This window comes from Vicugna pacos, chromosome 14 (genome assembly GCF_048564905.1).
Source record: "Vicugna pacos chromosome 14, VicPac4, whole genome shotgun sequence".
Lineage (NCBI taxonomy): Eukaryota > Metazoa > Chordata > Mammalia > Artiodactyla > Camelidae > Vicugna > Vicugna pacos.
Genome location: NC_133000.1, coordinates 63,738,074 through 63,755,176, shown reverse-complemented (window position 1 = coordinate 63,755,176; position 17,103 = coordinate 63,738,074). Strand labels below are relative to the sequence as shown.

Genomic DNA, 17,103 nt, shown 5'->3' with positions numbered 1-17,103 from the left:
AAGTGAATAAATGGGACATTTGTGTCTGTATTTCTTCTATCAGATGATAAATACATTGTACTATTATTGGCACAGAAATCAATACTGCATAAGGCATAACCATTTTTATGTCTGGCAATTTGAGATCATTTCTGAAAGCAACTACTAATGAGGTTTTTTTTTAAATTAAAAAATAAGAGCAGTAAAGAGAGTGCACTGGAAATTACAAGGATCTCTGTGTCCCTTTTATTTTGATGTATGTCCCAGGGATTTCATATTAATTAATTGGAAATTTTTCCAAAATACATTTTTCTAACTTTTTGAAGCAGTGACATTCCAGATAATGAAAAGCTTCCAGCATCTACTGCTGATCTAGGTGGATAATGTTTACAATTCCTTGTATCACTGTCATGCGAAACTCTTTGTAGTTTCTTGGTGCCTAAGAAGGTCAACTGTATTTGAGAATGACAAATACAGTCTTTAATTATGTTTGCTGGTCTCTCAACATAATGGAGGTGAAGAATTATTTGATGGCTTTTATTTCTTACCTCCCCAAAAAGTGATACAATTTTTAATATCAGAAATGGTTTTTTGGTTGGTTTTATTCTTAACTTCAGTAAAACAGTGGTGTGCCCCTTGGGTGATGACAGAGCTTAAACTGTTCAGTGTCCCCTAAGATGGGGACCCCCTGTTTTCTCTCTTTGCTGGTCCACCTGAGAGTACCAGGTTTGGGTCACGCATCCTTGTTTTCCCCAGCTCTGCTCACATCCCTATTTCCCATAACTTTTGGTTCAGTGGCTGGTAAACCAGGCCATGTTGTGTGGATGAAAGAGGAACCACAACTCAGGGGCACCTCGGCTGCTTCACCCACTGTCGTGTGTACGGTGTGGCCCATGTGATCGAAGTTCCTAAATACTGGGAAGAGACTCATGCATCTAACAATTTCTTCTCGTCTCTCAGTTTCATAACTAGACTTTGTTTTGTTTAAATAAGTGGCTCCCCCCTACCTTCTGTTAATATGCAGATAGTCTAAGAAAAAAATAACACTTTAAGGCTTGTTTGGCATTTACTTCATCGTGAGTTATCAGACTCCTTCCTGAGAGTAGATTTTGATGGAGGGAGAGAATGTGAAGACTTTGACAGCTAAGGAACTGGAGGCATTTGTGGATGGAAAACAACTCAGAAAGCTCAGGCTATTCACAGGGAATCAACATTTCATAGATGATCCTAAAATAGATGTTTTGTTCAAAGTATAACAATCTGTCCATTCTTTATCCTTCATCTGTAAATCTGGGACACTGCCTTCTCCATCCCCATGACCTCTTCTCCCCACAGCTTCCACCTCCCTGAACCCCCACCCCAGTAAAGACATAACCCATCAGTAACTCTGCTAACACCAATGACACACTCTCAGTACAGTTTGGGGAACTCTAAAGAAAATAGGTTGAAGAAATACTTCAAGTGCTTCCACTAATACTAAAATATAGTAAACATGTTAATATTTGTATGTAAATACATAAAACATATGTAAAGATATGTTAAAATATTAAAAATAAGTAGCATCACTTCACATCCACCAGGATGACTCTAATCGAAAAGACATAATAAGTTTTCGTGAGAATGTGGAGAAATTGATACACTGCTGATAGGAATGGAAAGTGGTGCAGCTGTTTTGGAAAAGTTTGGCATTTCCTCAAATGATTATATATAGAGTTACTACATGACCAAGTGATTCCACTCTGAGGTATATACAAAAAGGAAAGAAAAAGAAATGGAAGGAAGGAAGGAAGGAAGGAAGGAAGGAAAGAAAAAGAAAAACATGTTCACACAAAAACTTGTACACAAATGTTCATAGCAGCATTATTCATAATTGAAAAAAAGTGGAAAGAATCCAAATGTGCATCAGATGATGAATGGATAAACAAACTGTGGTTTATCCATACGATGGAATATTATTTGGCCTTTAAAAAGGAAGAGAATTCTGACACATGCTACAGTGTGAATGAACTTTGTAAACATTATGCTAAGTGAACCAAGTCAGGCACAAAGGACATATTGTGTGATTCCAACTGTAAGAAATGTCCAGATTAGACAAATTGATAGAAATGGAAGGTGAGTAGTGGTCACCTAGGACTGTGGGAGGAGGGGGACTGCTAATGGATCTGGAGGTTCTATTCAGGATGTTAGAAATCTTCTAAAATTGATGGTGATGATGGCTGCCCAACTTTGTCAATATATTAAAAACTATTGAATTGTACACTTTATGGATGAATTATATGGTATGTGAATTATATCTCAATAAAGCTGTTACAGAGAGAGAGAGAGTACTATGACCTCCTGGGACAGAATCTCTCCATACACCATGTTGAAGAATTTGGAAAATTTAATTCCTTCTGGATCCCAGCCCCACCCCACCATCGCCCCTACAGTACCCCCAAGATTCCAGAGAATCCTGTTAATCCAGGTGATATTTAACTCCTACCTTCAAAAACTTGGACTGATGATATTATGACCTTCATCTTGCAAGGTTTTTCTTTAAAAAAAAAAATTCTTGGGGGGTAGGTGCCAAGATGGCAGAGTAGAGAGACTCACAGCTCGCCCTTTCCCACAAATACACCAAGAGTTACATCTACAAACCCACTGAATCGCACAGCACACCTACTGAACTCTGGCAGAGTGTCTCTCGCTTCAAAATACAGTAGGATTCTCACAAAATCTGATAAACAAGTTCATACTGTATAGCACAGGGAACTATATTGAATATCTTGTAATAACTTACAGTGAAAAAATATGAAAATGAATATATGTATGTTCATGTATGACTGAAGCATTATGCTGTACACCAGAAACTGACACATTGTAAACTGACTATACTTCAATAAAAATGTATCTTAAAAAATTCTTAGAGTGGGTACATCTTATGAACTATTTACATATACACACACATCTATACTCACACACATGTATTTTTTAACGTGGTAAGAAACTGATTCACCTCATTCTAAGAGTGAGCACTTTGGTTACATAACAAATATTTGTTGAGCATTTACTAAGTGCCAGACATCGTACTTGTAGCTAGGGACACAAGAGAAAACAAGAAAACATGAGTATTTGTGATAATGATTCAGATCACAAGTAATTACCTTCTGGCAGTGATAAGAATCTGTCCCTCTCAGTAAACCTAATACCATAATCGGCTTCTACTTTGGAACCTTTGTGAAGAAAATGAACCTCTTTGTAGAGGGGCAAATCTCTCATTTGATAAGAGAGAAAAATGAGACCCAGCAAGGGAAGGTGACTCACCCAAGGTCACACAGGGTAACACCATTGGACCAACAACCCTCTCAAATCCACCACCAGGCTGTTGAATCCACATGAATGTATGGCTCCCTGACCCACAGAAGATGCTCATAAAACATTCTGTTGTTGTCATTGGCTTTTCTTTCTAATTAATATCAGGAACAGCCTGAGTCCACTAGGACTTGCCAAAAGCTCGTGTTTCCCCAGCTCCTCCCCGCTGTCTCCAGGCTGTGCCCTCACAACCAAGACCCCACACCCTGAACTGTGGGCCCATCAATCCCATGCTTTAAGAAAGAGTTTGATCAGATATAAATACATCTGGCTAAAGCCATTTAGGGACTTTCTAAAGGGAGGCACTTTGAAGAAGTGACCTTGACACAGCATAAATCTGTGTGCCATCTAATGTGCGGGGCCCCTCATAGACCCTGCTTGGTTCTTCTCCAATGCCTTTTTTTGAAGTTGTACCTGATTTTATTACAATTTTCATTCAAATCCAATGGGGAATGGAATGATCCTACTTTTGTTTCTTGGCCAGGAATCGCTTGGTCCTGAAAGTCTTGTGAGAAAACACCAGGAGAAGCAAATTCAACCTTGGGGAAGAGAGAAGATGGTAAGTTTTATGTTACGTGTATTTTATCATGATTTTAAGAAAAGACAATAGAAATGTGCCTTCATTTCCCTTTTTAATATTCCTTTCAGTGTTAGCAGAGGACAAAACCCCTCCTCAAGTCAGACAAGGAAACAGAAAAATGATATGAAGCTCATTGCTGTATTGTTATTTTTGTTTTTGTTATTCTTAAAGAAAAGAAGTGTAGAATCCTCTAGAAATGCTTTCCACCCTCACCCTCCAGGTAAAGCCGCAGGTACACGCATGAGCACGCATAAAACCGACCAACCCCCCACCTGCTTTTCTCCCCTGCACAGAAGTAGCACATTCCTACCACAGTGCTTTCCAAAGCCAGATTCTGAGCAGCAGCATCAACCTCACCTTAGAACTTGTTAGAAATGCAGATTCTCGGGACCAACCCTGACCTACTGAGTCAGCAAATCCCCGTGAGGCCGCGACCCTGAATTTCGTACGTCCAACAGTTGGCTCAATGATGCACGTTCACGCTGGAGCGTGCCCGGCCCAGGCCCCCGCTGTCACCCAAGCTGTGCCTCTGGCCGTCCTCCGAGGGCCAGGGCGGGATAGCTGAGTCCAGGTGCGGCTGCCACGGACAGGTGCCCCCCTGCTGAAGCTTCAAGGGGCGCTGACCTCTGCCCCCTGCTGTTCCACCAACTCCAAGGGTGGAGCCCGGCCGCCCCGCCTGCACACTTCCAGCTGCACAGGTGGCAGGGCAGGGCCTGGAAACCAAGTCATAGGAAGCAACACCTTAGCAAGAAGTCTTCCCATCTGAACTTAATCGCCAGTCGCAGGGAGCTCTCGGAGCAGCCACCATGGGTAGGCGCGCGGGGCCGGGCTAGGGTCACGGGAGCAGAGGGGAGCCGGGCGCAGAGGCGGTGCGGTCAGAGGGCGCTGCAGAGGGGGCGCCGCGGGGGCCGGGCCGGCCTGCCACGCGGGTCCCTGCGGTCGCCGGCGGCTCGTGAACCTGGGCGCGGAGCGCGGGGGTTGGGGGGTGGATGCAAGGGCTGGCACCGCGGACTGGCGCCAGGGTGCGCGGCAGGGACACATCGCCGCGACGGGAAGCGAACTGGGGGTCTGCGGAGCCGGGGGCTCACAGGCTCCGCGCAGATTTGCAGCGCGGGTGGTCTCCCCGCCCGGCCCCGCCCCCAAGCGCCCAGACTCCGGTTGTAAGAATGAACGGAACGCGGTAACTTTGACCTGCCCGCCTGTTGGGAATCCTTGGTTCTCTGGGTTCCCACCCTGTTGGCTGAGCGTTGGCTTGAAGCTGGACTGAGTCGTGCTGGTGATGGCAGGGCCGGCAGAGCCTCCATCCCTCTGGTGGGTGCTCAGGGGCTGTCTTAGCACTTATCTAGCCTCTGGCTGGCCAGATACCTCAGAGCTGCGGAGGGAGCCCTGGTCCAAGAGAAAGTGGGGCTGGCCCGTTGTGGCACTTCCTAACGTTCTGCCACTGTCCTCAAGCTTCAGTAAAGGCACAGGAGTGTAGCGGGTCCTCAACAGGCATGAAGGGTCAGCAAAACATCTAGAAAACAACTTAAACCTGCCTGCTTCAGAATAAACAGCTCTAGAAAGACCACAGAAGCAAAGAGCAGAGCTGCAAGAGACCAGTGGTCAGCCCAGCTTTTTTCTCCCTCAAGGATGGGAGAGAGGAGTCAGTGACCACCCCACCCCCCACCTCCAACCCAAACTGTGCCATGGATGGTCCCTGGCTGTCACAATGTGGCCACATGGTGGAGAGAACCAGGTCTGACTTTGGCCCGCCTCCATTTGTATTCCTGTTCTGCCACTTGCTACCTCCCTGATCTTGCATCAGTGAGTTAAAGCATTGTGGCACTTGACTTCCTCAACCACTAGGCAGAAGTGTCCTTACCAACTTCAGTGGTTGCCCTGAGGTGTGTCAGAGCTCAGCTCCTGGTGTGCACAGTCACCTGGCTCTCAGTTAACTGTGCCACACTAAGTTGTGGATCTGAAGAAGCAGTACTGAGTGGGTCACACTTGGGACTTTCAGTGGTGGCTAACCGCTCATCCCAGAAAGATATTGCAGCTCACCTCTCCGGTGCAGGCTGTCAGTAGTGTGTGCTCAGCTTCGTGGGCAGACCCACTCCTGGGCTGGAGTTTAGTGTCCTGCCTCAAAGACCATTTGCTTGTCACTCTGTATAGCTCTCTAGGAGGTGCTCTGAAGGATTCATTTTGGTTTTCAGATACCAAATACCTGAATATTTTCTGGACCAAGTTAGAACTTCCCTAACACAGTTCCAATCAGGGTAGCTGTGATTATGGGTGAATGAGCACAAAGTTAGCTTTTGAAATGTAGTCACCAGTGAACTGGCTTTCTGCTTTACAGATTGGCCCTTAAGGGTTTTGGGGGAGTGTTTTTTTTTTCAACTGAGATTGGCAGATAATGTGAGTAGCCCTAAAAAGTTTATATTCAGACACCAGTTTTATGTGTACTCCAGTCCTAAATTTTCGATATCTGGATTTAGTTAGTAAGTGAAACAAATAATTAGGAAATGTCTCTCAATAAGAAAGCAGCAGTAACTTCCCTTCTTGAGAGCAGATCTTTGTTACTTAGATGATGCCAAGATTGTCTACGAGCCCCTCGTGACTGGAAGGGGCATGCTTGGAACCCTTGGTGAATCCAGCAGGAGGGAAAGAAGCAAGAAGAATTCTTAGAGAAACATTTGCCTTGAGCTGTCATCCTCCCACTGGGGAACTGCAACAGATTTTTCTAGAGGTTCTTTACTCACACTGGCAGGGCAGAAGTTATGACTAAATAGAAAAGTGAGGAGTGAGATGATGAGGACCATACCATTCAGGCTTGTTTTAGACTAAGTAACATTAGCGGCAAGAATCCAGAAGAAGAAACTGGATTAGAAAATTATTCGGGGTGTGAGGATGCATCACTAAACCTGGCTGCAGCATCTGGTTAGAATCACACCTGCAAACCCTTCCCTCTAATGAGGGGTCAGCAAACCTTTCTGCAAAAGGCCAAATGGTAGATATTTTTGGCTCTTGGAGGCCACACCTTCTCTGTGGCAACTATTCAACTTTGCTCTTATAACTTGAAATATGAAGCAAACGCGTGAATCTGTATTGCAATAAAACTTTATGGGCATGGAAATGTGAATTTTATATAATTTTCAGGGGTCCCAAAATAGTCTTTAAAAGTTGTTTTTCAATCATTTAAAAATGTAGAGACCATCTTGGCTTGTGAGCTGTACAAAATCGGGTGTGGGCTGGATTCGGCACATGCAACGTAGCTGCTGATCGTTGCTTTAAAGTGTGTGTGTTGATCAGGGCCGGGGTGCAGAGGAGCTCCGCTCCCAACCTGACTTGTGGAATTAGGTCCCGAATGGCAGCGAGCCTCAGGGACTGGACGGCCGCCTCTGAGGGATTTGGAGGGCTGGGATGGATGCTCTTGCTTAAGATTTCAAATATTTGGTCTCTTTCCTGTTATGCCACCCTACTCCCTCCCTGGTCCAGAGCTCAGCAAAGATCTATGCTAAAGTTGTTCTCACATATTCCTTCCCTCCCTTTGGTCCTGGAAAACCCTGATCTGTCCTTTAGCTCATATTTGACCCTGGAGGTTGAGGAAGCTTCAGGTTCTAGAAGCAAGCTCCTGCCTCCCTCTGCCAGGGCCCCCGGGCTGACTTGAGAGGTTCATTCAATTAGTGAAGGATGCTTTATTATATTCCTGCCCGCCTCCCCACGACTCTCAGCTCCCTGCAGACCTTTATGCAATTCAAGAGAGATTTTCAGTCTATTTCCTGCCTGAGTGAAAAAGGAGGGACTGGCCTTGAAGGTACCTCAAACCTGGCCATTTAAAAGTCCTCCCACATTCTCTCCTCTTTCTAGAAGCTCTTGGGTTACACTTATGAACAGAACCAAAGAACCAGGGAGGCTGACATTCCTTCTGTAGGCTGTAAGTGTAGGGGAACTACAAGAAGGAAGAAACTTCTTCCTTCCAGGCGGCAAGAAGAGAGAGCTGCTGTCACTGGGTTCTTTCAGGCTGGCATGACTCGGAATCAGTGGTTTTCAGACTTCAGCGTGCATCGGGATCTCCTGAGCGAGGGCTTATTCTAAAAGGCTGCCAGGCTGCAGCCCTAGAATCTGCCTCAGAGTTCTGGGATGGGGCTCAAGGATTTGCACTCACAAGTTCCCAGGCGTTGCGACTGCTGCTGTCCGTCCGGGGATCACACTCTGAGAACCACTGCCCTGAGTGACCCTGAATGACAACTTTCTTCTTCTTGACCCTCACGCATGTCCAAGTGTTGCTACTGTGCCCCCACAAATGAGATCATGGCAAGAAGCTCTGGTGCAGTCTGACCCCTGGATGGTCCATGATGGCCAAATTTGGGGTAAATTAGTAGCTTAGAAGCTAGAATTTGAAAATTAGTTGCAACGTCTTAGGAAAGGGGGTGATGATGGATGTGGTCCTAAATCATGTATTTTTGCAAGTTTTTTTGTGTTTTGTTTTGTTTTGTTTTACCACATGAGGGTATAAAACAGTCCATCGTTGAAGAAACTCATATCCTCAGAGGCAGGAACACAGGCCCATAAACATTTTTCCACATTGAGTTAAAGTTGTGGTGAATAAAGTATTGGGAGACCGGTGAAAACAGCAGCTAATAATAGTGTCTTGTCAAAGCCGGGGGATTTGCCATCTGAATGGTAAAGTTTGACATAGCCCTTCCCACCTCTACAAAATGTCCTGAGTGGCATTATTCCATTTTTGGCTTACTTGGATTTTTGACTAATAATTTTTCCTGCTGCCCTTTGAGTTACTGAAAGATTGCCAACAGACAGGGACTATTCAGGCAGCTGGTGGAGCTGCCAGTCTGGTTCTCTAGGAAGCTGTCTGTTCTCCAGGGTCGAGCTGCTAATGACCGAGGATGAATGGAACCATGGGCTGTGGACTCCCCAGCCCACTTTGTTCCCACTTCCCTGGGTGTTGGCAACTGTTAGACACAATTGCATCTTGATTCCATCCCTGGCAGGAGAGAGAGGAGGTAGGTGTCCCAGGTGAGATGATAAGGAAGTAAAAACAAGGGTGGAATCTGAGAGACATTCCACGTTCCTCCAGGATGATGGTGAAAGAATAAGGGTAGTATTATCAGGAGATGGGTGAGAACTCTTGACTCATAACTCTGGGATTGCAACATAAAGAACCAGGGAATCACTGTCTTGTAACTTTGCCCCTGGGTTTCAGAGGTCAGAAATATGTCACTGAGGAAACAGCACAGTGGGGTCAGCTTATGGGGTTGACGTGAATGGGGCTGTGAGATGGGCCGGGCTCTGCCTCTGCTGCCGCCGAGATTTGGTGCAGGAGCTGCCGTCCTCAGCAGGCAGTGCAGAATTACAGGGCGGTCTTAGCAGGTAGAAGGGGCCACAGCCAAGGGAAAGGGATAGGATCTTCCACAGACTCTCCTAAAGAAGGAGGAATGTCAAGTTCCTCTGAGATTGGAGACCAGCCATGGCTTCTCACTGGGAAGCTGACAGGAGCCTCTTATTAGACAGATTCCGAGGCATTAGGTGGAGATGGATGAAACTGAACAGTTGCACATGAGGAAAACTTGGTTCGAGGATCAGGCTCAAGACTAGAAAATTCATGAAACGTAAGAAGACCTATTAAAAGTTCTCAAACAGAACATTTAAAATGTCTACCATCTGTATAGTTTTATTGTAATCTCTATTAGGATGTATCAGGCAGTACATCTGAGATATTCTTGGATTAACAAACATTTTTCTCGTTTAGTCAAAACACATATGCACTCTCACATGATATATTTGTTTCCTGGGGCTGGTATGACAAAAGTATCACAAACTGAGGTGTTTAAAACAACAGAAATTTATTCTCTCACAGTTATGGAGGCTGGAAGTCCAAACTCCAAGTGTTAGCCGGGCTGTGCTCTCTGAAGGCTTTAGGGGAGAGTCTGTTCTGTGTTCTTCCCTTAGCTTGTGGTGTTGCCAGTGAGCCCTGGCATGCATTGGCTTGTAGACGCATCGCTCCAGTCTCTGCCTCCATCATAACATGGCCATCAACTCCCCTCTGTGCCTGTCTGTCTTCATGTGGCTGTCTTCTTATCAGGACACCAGTCATAACTAAGCACCCACCCTACTCCAGTGTGCCTTCATCTTCACTCATTACATCTGCAATGAACGACCCCATTTCCAAATAAGGTTGCATCCTGAGACTCTGAGACAAGGACAGTAATTTTGGGGGGACACTTCAACACAGTAACATGGTTATAGAAAATATTCTCTCTGAAATATGTATATCGTTTATCCATAACTTTAGCTTGGAAATATTCTTAGTGTGCAAAGATGACTCCATTGTGGCCGACATCCTCAGCTTAGGTGCTACGTTTAGTCACTAGTGTCTTCACCCAGCAACACAGATGGATTTTCTGGTCGTAGCTCTAATCGGTTCTAAACAGCAATCTATTTAATAACAGAAGCAGTATGTAAACGCATCCCCCATTTATAATATTAGATGAATCAGAAATGTTCACAATGATGTCATAGACATGGGTAATTTACCCCAAAGTAATTTTTAAAATAGGGTTCATACTCTGTTTATACTGTATTATGGATCTGTGGATAAAGTTTCCAGGCAATCTTTAACAACGAATAGTGTTTAACTTTTTATTTATTTTTTTTATAGCTGCCTCATCTATGTGTGTTCATTCTAAAATTATAAAGACTGGAAAAAAATAAGTCACGTAACACTTCTGTGGAGAGTTGTTAGGTAATATCTGACAAATTTCAAAACACACATAATATTTTACCAGCATTTTACTCCTAGAAATTTCTTATAGATATTCCCATATATTTTCGTGATACAGCCTATCAACAGAGGAACACAGCTACGTTCTGCACATACTTTTGCAGCCTGATCAGAAAGTAACGCTTCTAGTCATGATTTAGCATCTAAGAGTGAAAAAACATTTCTGTCTAAAAGTTGTGGTCTCTAACTTAATTGCCTCTAAACAAACTCCCCAAAAGACCAGGAGATTGTTTTTTTGTTGTTGTTTTGTTTTCTAATTTAGTAACACTTATGTGCCTTTGGCATTGTTTTATTTTATTTTTTTTAAGTCCATGATTTTAGACAGTCATAGGTAGAAGACTTTTTAAAAGGTAGTAGGCTATCTGTAACCAAAGGCCGTAGGCTGTGCATTACAAATGCTCTCTGACTGTTAGGCATTTAATTGCATCAGCCCTGAATTCATATATTGAAGTCCTAACCCCCAGGGCCTCAGAATGTGACCTGATGTGGAAATAGAGTCATTATAGATGGAATCCGTTCAGATGAGATCAGGCTGGAGGAGATGGGCCCCTAATCCAATATGACTGGTGTCCTTAGGGGAAGGGGAGATTTAGACCCAGGCATGCACACAGGGAGAAGACCATGTGACGATAAAGGAAGAGATCAGGTGATGCTTCTACAAGTCAAGGAATGCCAGAGGTGGCCAGCAAGCCACCAGGAGCTGGGGAAGAAGCCCGGAACAGATTCTCCCTCCCAGCCTCAGAAGGAATCAGCTCTGCCCACACCTTGATCTTGGACCTCTAGCCTCGAGAACTGCAAGACGATAAGTTTCCATTGTTTTAAGGCACTCTGCTCATGGTACATTGTTAAGGCAGCCCCAGAAAACGAATGTGCTGACCAAGGGCTGCTCCCCACAGCCCTGACTGGTGGACGCCCTGCTGAGGGAGGGAGAGGATGGCTTTCAGAAAGGTGAAGGCCCGGCTGCTGGATGGTTACAGATGCAACAAGGCAGCTCACTGCTCACACAGGCAGCGGAGGAAGACTAGCCAAACGAGCCAGCTCCGGCCTCCCTGTCCCCACTAAAGGGCGACCCAGAAACGACAGGGGCTGATGACGGCCACACACATCCTGAGATACCTGGTGGCTGAGGAGCCAGGGGCAGATGCAGCCTAATGGTTTCACATTCCGCATCTAAGCCCCTTGCCTGGACAGCTGGGCTCGCTCCTTCGCCTTCCTGGCCTGCGTGGATACAAGGTCACCAGCGCCTCAGGCTGAGCTGCTCCCCGCCCCCACATCATGCCAGAGTCGCTTCATAAAACTTGTACTGTCCCATTAGCACTGGCTTCCCCCTATTTCTAAGGTAGCCCCGTGTTACTAGGGTTGGGTTGACGTTTCTAGTTCTCAAAGGCCTGATATCTCGTCTGCTTTTAGCAGCAGTGCAGGCAGGACATCCAGGAGCTTGATTAAAGTGACTTTAGAAAACCATACATCACTAGGTTCTACGATTATGTAGCTCTTTGTCCATGTATCAGAGGAAAAATAGATTCGGTCTTAGTAGAGAAGAAGGTAATTGTGGAAAGGAGGCTGTTCCCATAAAAACAAGTTAAGGTGGGCAGGGCCACTGCTCAGAGCTGTGCAGTCCGCAGGAGGCCCCAGCAGGAGGCCCCAAGGCTGGAATGCACCTGTGCCGTTTCGGAGCCGTATACACGCCCAGGACCACGTTTTCTTGTAAAAGCCAAGCCCCTGTCTGCTGGCAAGCCATGCCTCCCAGGGATGTATCCTGCCCAAAACATCACAATCTTCTAAAGCGCACAAGGGTGTCCTGTGGATGAGCCAGACCCTGAGGTGGGAAATGCGTCACAACATTCAGGGAAGGAAAAAAATCCAGTCAGACAAGACACAGCCTCAAGATGAGCCACTCCAGACACAAGGGCCTTGGATTACAGGCACAGAACCTTTTCCAAAAAAAACCCTGACTTCTACTGAAAAAGCTCATAGAAGGAAAGAAAAGCCCTTTCACTTCTTGATCAAAGCTGATCAATTTCAGGGGGTGAAAAAAAATCAAAGTAAGTGAGTAACACCAGACACTCTGCCCTTTCCCTGGTGCCTCCAGGCCAGCTCAGCTCTGGTTCATCTGCTAGACTCTGTTTGAAGTGGCACATGCTTTATTTTCTCAAAAAAAAAAAAAAAAGGATCACATGATACGTGAGGTCTGTAACATTTTCCTGAAGTCAGAACAGCTGGCTGTGTCCCACACAGTTGTAAAGATGCTCAAGAGATCTAAGCCGGGGAGGACAGTGGGGAAGCCAAGGGGGCAGTGAGGTGCTAACTGCCCTAATGCTGTAAGGAGCCACGAAGGAGGCTGGAGGAAGGGAGAAGGAGCCCCGCTCCACTGTTGGGGTGGAGGCTGATAGAAGTCAGAGACCTCATCTTGCAGGCAGCAGAGCCAATGAGGTTTGAGGGCAGTCCTGAGAGGCTCCATCGGGGTTCTCTCTGGTCTTTGGGTGGGGAGGGGGGAATGGGAAGGTGAGGCAAGGCGTCTGCTTGTCATTGTCATCCTGGTGAACAGAGGACAGGAGCTCAGAAAGCAGGAATGGAGAGTGGAGGCTGGAATTGTGCGGCAGGAGCTGATCACCTGGAGGGGAGCACGGCTCAGCGCACATGTACACGGTCCCCACCGCTCTGGAGCTGAGAAAGGCTCCCAAACTCAGGGTTTGGGATATATCCCAGGGACACCTGGGCAGGCATGACATTACACAGAGAGCCACCCCGCCCTGGGAGTTTCTGATTTCAGTGGGTCTGAGAGGGACCTGAGAGTTTGTATTTCTGATGAGTTCCCAAGTGCTGCTGCTGCTGCAGGTCCAGGGACCATACTTTGAGAACCATTGTGCTGGGGGATTTTTAAATGTGCCTTTAATCCCTGCAGCCACTCCCATAGTCACACACTCTGCTGTTGCCCCTTTGAAAACAGCTTGATTGAAAAATCAGTGCCTGCCACTGTGGCTTGTGTTTGAGAAGCCTGACTTTGCTCTGTCCACAACTTCCTCATCCCATGGCCCAGTTCCCCAGGGTGACATCATAAGGACCTTCTGCTTTTGGTCAATGAGAGAGCAACCATGGAGGGGACGGCTTCTTTCTTTGAGGGCTACCTCTCACCCCTGCTAGGGCTCCCCATGGAAAATTCTTGTCCATATTTTAATTTTAAATCAGTCCATCCCAGACGTCCAGCCACACTGCCCAGATGTCTTCAGGGGAGGCAGTAAATAACAAAACCTCATTTTATTAATGTAGATTTGATCTTATTAACCAACTTGCAAAGAAGGTGTTAGTATTTCTGGATGAAGGGAGGGAGATACGGTGGTTGAGTACTTTGAGCAAAGCCTCATGACTGGGAAAATTGTCTCCAAGCTGATTCCAGAGTCCCGTGTCCTTCCACGTCCTAGATGCAGGGACAGTACTGTCAGAGGAGTTCTTGCCTTAACTCAGAAACAACTTCTGCTAAGGTAGGCTAATGTATCCTAGCAGGACCACTGCGTTCCCTGGGATCTCACGCGACCTATTTTATGAGGCACGTGCACAGCCTAAAAGAACACAATCAACAGAATTTATGTTACTCCTGGTTCATGAAACCATTTTCAGACCCCTTTCGTCCTTGCAGCAACCCTGTAAGGCAGCATCACCACTTTAGAGATGGGTGATGAGGAGTCAGTACCTGCGAAAGTTAGCAAAGCGAGTACCGATCTGCCAAATCCCATCAAAAAGGCAGGTGCCAGGTATGGACTCCTAAGCCCCCAGATAGAAAATGTAGCTTAGAAAAAAAATGAAACAAAGGACATTTTGCCAACAAATAAAACTTGCTGGGAAGTTTGAGTCTTAGTTCTATGTAAATTGTGATAAAACTTACATCTGTGGAGCTTGAGACAAACCTATGTGTATTCATTTCCTGTCGCTGCTGTAACAAATCGCTATAAACTTAGTCACTTAAAACAACACAGCATTGTTTTCTCACAGTTCTGGAGGTCAGAAGTCTGACATGGAGTTCACTGGGCCAAAATCAAGATGTTGGCAGGGCCAGTTCCTTCTGGAGGCTCTCGGGAGAGAATCCATCTCCCTGACCTTTCAACTTCTAGAAGCTGCCACATTCCCTAGCTCGTGGTGGCCTTCCAGCAGTTGCCATCACTCCAGCCTCTGCTTCCTTCTTCTCATCTCCTCCTTTGACTCTTTTAAAGACCCTTTTGACTATACTGGGATACACTGAGATAATCCAATATAAATGCCCCATTTCAAGGTCTTTGACTGAATCACTCCTGCAGAGTTCCTTTTGCCATGGAGGGTAACACAGCCAGAAACCCCAGGGGTTAGGACGTGAGCATCTTCAAGGACCCCTGTTCTGCCTTCCACACCATGCGACCTCAGAAATGCCAGCCCTAACATACCACGCATTATTTAAATCTTTCCATCAATTTCCGTCTTGGCGATGATAGGGAACAATTTTCTCTCTGCCTCCAGGTGAGAGCATCTCTCTTAGATTCAGCAAGATGCTTCATTTCTTTCCTTCCCAAGGCTAAGTCCTTGAAATGCACTCTTTACACCCATCATGTTGCTGAGGGAGTTTTTCATTTCTAGGTAATAAAACATTAAGGTTAGGGTTTCCATCCCTAAATGATTAAAAACATGGAATGTGCTTTATTAAATAGTTGGAAATATTCACCTTAATGGAGAGATTCCATCAACTAGTGTGTCTTTGTTGGTTTTTCCTGCTGTCCCCACAAATCAGTAATCATAGAAGTTTCTAATGTATACTTTTTTTTTTGCTAAATTCTTTAGACAAAAGCACTGCTAGGCTTATTATAACAGTAAGATCCATCCTTGATTTCGAGATTACTGTCTGCCTGGTACTGGCTAAGCTGTTTTACTCTGCTCAGTAGTTAAATCCAAGTGACCCATGAATGATGCTGGACATGGTGGACCACTCAAAAATGCTGATCAGATTTACAATTCCGGTGCCAAGGACAGACACAGTTGTACCAAAGTAAACAGAATCTGGTGACAGTGCAGTTTGTGTTCAGACTTAAGGCTCAGTGTAAACGCTGCTTCCAGACTCGAGCTCTCTCGGATAACAACCCACACACAGGTATATTATGATAAGAAATGCTAACCACATTGGTACATCTGGTAAGTAGCTTTGAATTCTATAAAAGAAGAACTTAGCAACCTCTGCCCCACAGCAATAAAAGTAGTCCTTTGGAATGCACAACTTTCAGAAAATAAAAAGCTTTCTGAGTGATGACTGGGCACTGTCTCAGACTTTCACCTGAGTAAGTTTAGGAATTTCATTTTTCCATAACGTAGATCTGGGTGTGATGGCTGTTGTAACAAGAATCTAAGTTCTCTTTTCTGTAACCCCATTTATGTTTGAAGCAAACAAAACCTTTGCCATTATTATTTAGCAAATAATTGGTGCAAAATAATATTTACTAAAAACAATTACAAGTGCTACCCTGGCCAGGCAAAGTGTTTCCCTGCAAACCGAAATCCTGAGAAATGTGTGAAAAGAGGGATTGCAGTGAGATCCAGGTGGTCTCAGTCGAGTCTGGGTTTCCTTACCTTCTTCCTGCTTTTCTCTAGAAGGCTACTGCAGGAACCAACCTGAGCCCTTGTGTAGGCATCACCTTTGCTTTGTCTGGTCTTTGGGTAAGGCCATGCTCTCTGAAGTCTAAGTAGGCAGAGCATCATACAGTCCCACTGAGTCCTCAGGAAGATGAAGCAAAGAAATAGACTTCGAATATTGCCAACAGGCTCATCATGTAGAGCTTTACAAAATCATGTTCCTGGCGGGTCCTTCAATATCACCACATTGTGGTCCTCTCCCTAGTCTGATGAAGAAACATGGAAGCAGGTAGAGTCTGGTGATGAAACATGACCTGTGCATTCACCAGGCTCCCATCAGGAAACACGTGGCTTACTCAGCATAGGGACGTTTATTCACAGAAAGACATTTAGACAATGATGGGGTTCGGGCATGTAAGTAACTGTGCAGGTGCCTGGAATAGTGGCCTTACTGTCACCACCTGTTGGAAGGGGTACCAAACAGAGATGGAAATTCTGAGGTAGCAGCATCTCCCACTGAAGGATGGATCACACCCTGGGCCCTCACCTCTGGAACTCTTGCAGCAATCCTAGAGGTGGGTGGCGTTATTTTCATGGGATAGGCGGGCTGTCCAAAGGGATGGTGGGCTTGCTCAAGGTCACAGGGATCCGTAACAGGGCTGAGATCCCATTGCATGTCTGACCCCCTACCTGAATTCTTCACATGTAGCCCCTGAGAGCAGCCCCTGCCCGTGAGGAAGTCTAACTGGGGAGAAAACCAGTCAATTAGTGGTGAGGAGTCTCCTTCCAGAACTTCACATGACAGGAACAGTTGGGTATCGGAGCC

At 45.7% G+C, this 17,103-nt stretch overlaps 1 protein-coding gene and 1 pseudogene across 1 annotated transcript in view; one reads left to right on the top strand and one right to left on the bottom strand.

Annotated features, from left to right (window-relative positions):
* Window positions 1-2,879: 2,879 nt before the first annotated feature.
* LOC107033911 (large ribosomal subunit protein eL39-like) lies at window positions 2,880-4,152 on the bottom strand (annotated as a pseudogene).
* Window positions 4,153-4,280: 128 nt separating this feature from the next.
* The window catches only part of SLC15A1 (solute carrier family 15 member 1), a 43,987-nt gene continuing 31,164 nt past the window's right edge, over window positions 4,281-17,103 (top strand). Inside the window, exon 1 of the mRNA XM_015242758.3 lies at window positions 4,281-4,720. Within this exon, the coding sequence (XP_015098244.2) occupies window positions 4,717-4,720 (4 nt within the window). The 5' untranslated portion in view covers window positions 4,281-4,716. The remainder of the gene's footprint in view (window positions 4,721-17,103) is intronic.